The sequence below is a fragment of the Oncorhynchus masou genome, chromosome 29 (assembly GCF_036934945.1).
Source record: "Oncorhynchus masou masou isolate Uvic2021 chromosome 29, UVic_Omas_1.1, whole genome shotgun sequence".
Lineage (NCBI taxonomy): Eukaryota > Metazoa > Chordata > Actinopteri > Salmoniformes > Salmonidae > Oncorhynchus > Oncorhynchus masou.
This window is the reverse complement of record NC_088240.1, coordinates 64,344,863-64,351,435: the sequence shown is the minus strand read 5'-3', so window position 1 is coordinate 64,351,435 and position 6,573 is coordinate 64,344,863. Positions and strand designations below refer to the sequence as shown.

The following is a 6,573-nucleotide window of genomic DNA, read 5'->3' as shown; positions in this document are numbered from 1 at the left end:
TGACTCTGTCAATCACCACATCCTCATCGGCAGACTCGACAGCCTTGGTTTCTCAAATGATTGCCTCGCCTGGTTCACCAACTACTTCTCTGATAGAGTTCAGTGTGTCAAATTGGAGGGTCTGCTGTCCGGACCTCTGGCAGTCTCTATGGGGGTGAAACAGGGTTCAATTCTTGGAACGACTCTCTTCTCTGTATACATCAATGAGGTCGCTCTTGCTGCTGGTGAGTCTCTGATCCACCTCTACGCAGACAACACCATTCTGTATACTTCTGGCCCTTCTTTGGACACTGTGTTAACAACCCTCCAGGCAAGCTTCAATGCCATACAACTCTCCTTCCATGGCCTCAAATTGCTCTTAAATACAAGTAAAACTAAATGCATGCTCTTCAACCGATCGATACCCGCAACTGCCCGCCTGTCCAACATCACTACTCTGGACGGCTCTGACTTAGAATACGTGGACAACTACAAATACTTAGGTGTCTGGTTAGACTGTAAACTCTCCTTCCAGACCCATATCAAACATCTCCAATCCAAAGTTAAATCTAGAATTGGCTTCCTATTTTGCAACAAAGCATCCTTCACTCATGCTGCCAAACATACCCTTGTAAAACTGACCAATTCTTGACTTTGGCGGTCATTTACAAAATAGCCTCCAATACCCTACTCATCAAATTGGATGCAGTCTATCACAGTGCAATCCGTTTTGTCACCAAAGCCCCATATACTACCCACCATTGCGACCTGTACGCTCTCGTTGGCTGGCCCTCGCTTCATACTCGTCACCAAACCCATTGGCTCCATGTCATCTACAAGACCCTTCTAGGTAAAGTCCCCCCTTATCTCAGCTCGCTGGTCACCATAGCATCTCCCACCTGTAGCACACGCTCCAGCAGGTATATCTCTCTAGTCACCCCCAAAACCAATTATTTCTTTGGCCACCTCTCCTTCCAGTTCTCTGCTGCCAATGACTGGAATGAACTACAAACATCTCTGAAACTGGAAACACTTATCTCCCTCACTAGCTTTAAGCACCAACTGTCAGAGCAGCTCACAGATTACTGCACCTGTACATAGCCCACCTATATTTTAGCCCAAACAACTACCTCTTTCCCTACTGTATTTAATTCATTTATTTATTTTGCTCCTTTGCACCCCATTATTTTTATTTCTACTTTGCACATTCTTCCATTGCAAATCTACCATTCCAGTGTTTTACTTGCTATATTGTATTTACTTTGCCACCATGGCCTTTTTTTGCCTTTACCTCCCTTATCTCACCTCATTTGCTCACATCGTATATAGATTTGTTTATACTGTATTATTGACTGTATGTTTTTTTACTCCATGTGTAACTCTGTGTCGTTGTATGTGTCGAACTGCTTTGCTTTATCCTGGCCAGGTCGCAATTGTAAATGAGAACTTGTTCTCAACTTGCCTACCTGGTTAAATAAAGGTTCAATAAAAATAAATAAATAAATAAATAATAAAAATAGGGCGGGAGAACCGTTTGTTATTGTTTCATCTCTGGATTGCCCCTTTAAGTCTGGTTAAATTCTGATAGTTGATGATGATGAGTTATGGCTGTGTTGTTTAAGGGAGAGTTGTGTTACTGGGATGACACATAGTGGGTTGTGTAGCCAGCCAGAAGTTGTGTTACGAAGATAAGTCACTGTGGGTTGCTATTGTCTTTGTTGAACAGTGAGTCCCCAACGTGGATCTCTGCTCCACTGATCCTGTCGGAGCAGTAGTCCCCTCTGTTGGTAATGGTGACGTAAGTGACGGTGCGGGTCTTGCTCATGTCCACCCGCCACCAGGGGTCTATATCTTTCGTGTGGCTGCAGGACCCCTCCAGATACCGATTGGTCCAGTTCAGGTCAATGACATTGTTGGCATCTCCAAACTTGTCCCACTGCGACGACTGACCTGCTCTCCCGCCAGTGGCTGCATTCTCTTCACAGAACAAACAAGATTTAAAAACATTGGGTTTACAAATGGATCATTGTCAGTTCAAGATGCAGTACATAGCTGTACTAATTAAGGATCTCAATGAAAATGTTTTCTCAAACAGTGGTTGTATTCTCCATAGAACAACAAAAGTAAAAAATATTGTATATTATATTACCATATTGAGTCTTATGATATAGGCATAGAATGTTTTGCACTCTTCATATCCTGCACCCTCCTCTCTACAGTAAACATTACAGTACATAAGGGTTTGAGTCACAGGCTTAAAAGACAGTGAGCCATGGCTTCAAGTCATCTAATAGCTACCATGTTGGCAAGTTAATGTCCAACAATAACACATCAGAGAAATAGTAACTAAAACCCTGTAGATACCAGAGGAAAGATGTTTGTCCATATCTGTAAAAGGACCAATAAATTGGATGTAATTTAGAGAAATAGGTCAAGTTTGACCAGATGTCATGATTTTGTCACCCTAACAAGCTTATAAACTTAGATGAAGTGAACATGTATTGCCCCTTCTGTTAATTGATGACAATACCATATAATGTCTGCTCCTCACCAGGACGACTGCCCACATTCACCTCCACCTCATACAGTGACAGCTGTTTATTTGAACCCTGCAAGAAGACGTTCACATAGCGACCCTTGATCCCTCTGCACTGAAAGGCCATGACCTCCCACGTGGGATATGAGGACATCACAGCGCACCTAAAGAAGGAAATCATATAATCAGGTTTTTGATCTCAAATCATAAACATCAAATGCACTGTGTGTTTTAGTGTTTTAAATAAGTCAATATTTGCTGACGAGCTTCCTCACAATGGATTGTTGTTGCCGTTATTCTGCAGATAGTTTCCAAAGTGGATTTCAGCACCATCGATCATCTCTGGATCAACATCCTGTGGCATTGAAATGTAGTGGAGCCCCCTGTTGGGATGTAGGATATCAATGCACAACGGGATGAAACATTAAGATGTATTAGGAGGAGGTGGATTCCTTGTATTCTCTATCGTCACCTCCTTTTAAAGCCCAGTTGTGAAAAAAGTACCCAACTGTCATACTTGAGTAAAAGTAAATATACTGCAGTACAAAAAGATAGAAGTAAAAAAGTAAGTTATGAATTGGACCATGAATTGGACCATTTTGCTGTCCTGCCTTTTGGGTGTCAGTGAAAATATATGGGAGTGAAAAGTAAACATAAAATAGGAATCTAGTGGAGTAAAAGTTGTCAAAGGCATTTTTACTAAGCTAAAATGTAAGATGAAAGGGCAGTGCCATACCTGGGGTTACTGTTACCATCGTTCTCCAGGGAGATTCCAATGCGGATCTCAGCCCCGTTGATCCTCTCTGCTGAAGTATCTCTGTTGGTGATGGTGACGGAGGGGACTTGGTAAGTCTCCGGCAGGTCCACCTTCCACCAGGGGTTGGTCTCTCCCAAAGTGTGGCTGCAGTGATCTTCGTAAGTCGAGTTCCATATTCCATCAATGGATCTTTTTGCAGTGCCTCAATAGAATGTGGAGGATTGGGCTGCTTTGTCCCCCAGAGCAACATACACTGTGGGCCAGAAGGAGAATAATGAGGATAGATCAGAGCAACATTCACTGTGGGCCAGAAGAAGAATAATGAGGATAGCTCAGAGCAAAATTCACTGTGGGCCAGAAGAAGAATAATGAGGATAGCTCAGAGCAACATTCACTGTGGGCCAGAAGAAGAATAATGAGGATAGCTCAGAGCAACATTCACTGTGGGCCAGAAGAAGAATAATGGGGATAGCTCAGAGCTGTCACGAATATTACCGAAGGTGACTCCCGTTCTTGTTCGGGTGGCACTCGGCGGTCGTTGTCGCCGGTCTACTAACTATCACCGATCCGTTGTTCTGTGTTCCTTTGGTTTTGTCTGATTGGTATCACCTGTTTCTTGTTTGGTTGTTAGGGTGGGGTTATATATAGTTTGTTCAGCCCGCTTCTGTTTCGTGCGGGCTTGTTTGTCTGTTCTGTGTTTGAGTGTATTTTTGTTTGTATTTTGGGTTTCGCGCTGTCCGTTATTATTTCAGAACATTTGTTTTCCTACTTTTGTTCATGTCATTTTCCTGGACATTAAAGCGTGTTTTTTCCCACATATTTTGCTCTCTGCGCCTGACTCCACACCTCCTCACTCATTCTTCGTAACAAGAGCAACATTCACTGTGGGCCGGCCAGAAGAAGAATAATGTGGATAGCTCAGAGCAACATTCACTGTGGGCCAGAAGAAGAATAATGAGGAAAGCTCAGAGCAACATTCACTGTGGGCCAGAAGGAGAACACTGAGGAAAGCTCAGAGCAACATTCACTGTGGGCCAGAAGGAGAACACTGAGGATAGCTATTCAGCACACAGATCAACCATAAATCATGTTACCATGTGATAATCTTCTTATATGTTATAAAATCATTTTTAAAGACTATATTTAAAGATACACTTTTGAAATAATGACACTATTTCTATGCATTAACTTTACATACAGAACAATAGAAAATAGATTCCCATGGGACCCAACAAGGTAAGGGGGTTTACCAACCTAATTCATCTTTAGATCCCCTTCCCATTCCCAGAATCCCCAGTAGGGACAGTATAATAACTCCTTTCATCTTGCTGATTGAAACAAATAGGACAGGGTCACAGATAAACATTGACAGGTTCAGATGTTCTGTTCAACAGACAGTTCTTTGAAATGTCACAGATCAGATAAAACATGTGACTGACACATTTTGCAATAGTCTTCTCAAAATGAAGTTACCATATACATTTGGGAACTTACTGTGTATGTAATGTGTTTGCATGCTCTGCATTAGAGGGGTTTCTGTAAGCCCTCAGAGACTGCCAAAAATGGATTGAACATAGGAAGGGTCCACTGACCTCTGAGTCACTATGTTCGCAATGTACAAAGATCTGTTTACCTTTCAAAAGTGGCCAACAAGACTGTGCTATGGAGCATTACATATACAGAGCCCTGACACAGGCATGTCACATTTAGTCATCTTATTCCAATCTGTACTTTTTGTGTGAACTGCACTTTTTGTATTCCTTGTACAGTATGCTCATAAGTATGTTCATAAGACATGATGAAGCTTCACAGACACACTAAGACGGCCTTGAGTGTTGGGAAGACTCAGTGGAACAACCTGGTGACATCAACCTGGCCATTGCCCTATAATCATGCTATAGCATACAGTACACATGCGTGGAGTCCCAAACCACCTCTAAGTCAGTCCTAAATGGTCATTTAAAACAAATTGTATGTTTTGCTAATCATTTTACTTGGCTGAATAAATATAGCAGCATTGCAGAATCACAGTTTGCTGTGTCCAAGTGGAAGAAATGTTTCCAATACAACAGCACCGTCAGATGGTTCAAAAGAGGAGCTTCATTTCATCTCAAATATTGGAAGTAAAACAAACCAAATATCAAGAATACAGTATGATTTAATCACTGTGTGTGTGTTTTGTGTGTGTGTGTGTGTGTGTGTGTGTGTGTAGGGGGGGGGGGGGGGGGGGGGGTGTTACTATCCTCATGGGGACCAGAAATCTCAGGATAGTAAAACGAGGAAAATCCAGAGAAGTGGGGTTCCCACAAGGAAAAAGCCTATTTTAGGTTTAGTGGTTAGGTTCAGGGACACAGTTAGGATTAGAATTAGGATTATAGGTTAGATTTAGGAGTTAGGTTTAGGGAAAGTAGGAGTTTGAATGGGAATAAATTGTTTGGTCCCCACAAGGATAGTAAAAGAAACGTGTGTGTGTGTGTGCGCCCATGTTTGTGCATGCACACGTGTGTAGATGACCAAGATTGGGGCTCTGCTTGGCATGTCCACCGCCTACATTGTCCCACTGAAGAACTACTCATCTGAGTTGGACATGGATGAGAACACGGACATCCTTCTGCTCAGTGCAGTGGACCACATCCTGCAATACGTGGACCTGTACTTCCAGGAGAGTGCAGCAACAGAGCCTAAAATGGTTTCTTTACAACAAAGCTGTAAAATGCAGTACAACATAAATATGCATTACATATGCTTAACATGTTTTATTCATTGTTTTAACTATTGTTACCTTGTTAGTCATTGACAGCAGTCTTGCATTGAGAAAAACTAATATGTAGGAGATATTTAAGGCCTGCGTATATGCTGTCTAATAAGGTTTAACCGGTTTTGTCTACTAGAAGTACTCTCACAGTGTTATGGGTCACTGGCCACATGTACACTGAGTGGACAAACTAGGAACACCTTCCCAATAATGAGTTTCACCCCCTTTCCCCCTCAAAACAGCCTCAATTCGTTGGGGCATGGACTCTCCAATAATTTCATATGTTTATGGTTCTTCAAACCTTGTTCGCAATGTGCTATGATATGAGGCCGGTAAGTAAGAAAGTTGCATGCAATAAAATCATCTTCAGTAATCCCGACCATAACTTCGGGCCCTAATAGAAGATACAAGTTACAACTTCAGAGGGAACAGACTGTGGCAAAGGGAGGATTGTTGTTCAAAGGATGAAGGCATAATGCCCGATTATTGACCTATTTGCATACCAGAAACACAAGGAACCAAATACACAAATACACAATGGAAACA

The 6,573-nt window shown here is 42.1% G+C and overlaps 1 protein-coding gene across 1 annotated transcript; it reads right to left on the bottom strand.

Annotated features, from left to right (window-relative positions):
- Nucleotides 1–1,672: 1,672 nt before the first annotated feature.
- LOC135519684 (fucolectin-4-like) lies at nucleotides 1,673–5,443 on the bottom strand. The gene is made up of 5 exons (XM_064944919.1): nucleotides 4,527–5,443; nucleotides 3,252–3,525; nucleotides 2,791–2,898; nucleotides 2,531–2,679; nucleotides 1,673–1,956 (listed from the first exon to the last, which is right to left on the bottom strand). Exons 3-5 carry the CDS (start codon nucleotides 2,877–2,879, stop codon nucleotides 1,673–1,675), a joined length of 522 nt encoding a protein of 173 aa, XP_064800991.1. The 5' UTR covers nucleotides 2,880–2,898; nucleotides 3,252–3,525; nucleotides 4,527–5,443.
- Nucleotides 5,444–6,573: the final 1,130 nt, after the last annotated feature.

Coding starts and splice junctions, on each gene's coding strand:
- LOC135519684 (XM_064944919.1), bottom strand. CDS start 2,879: ATGCCACAGGATGTTGATCCAGAGATGATCGATGGTGCTGAAATCCAC. Junction 2,680..2,790: donor AACGGCAACAACAATCCATT/GTGAGGAAGCTC, acceptor TTCCTTCTTTAG/GTGCGCTGTGATGTCCTCAT. Junction 1,957..2,530: donor GAATGTGGGCAGTCGTCCTG/GTGAGGAGCAGA, acceptor TGTTCTGTGAAG/AGAATGCAGCCACTGGCGGG.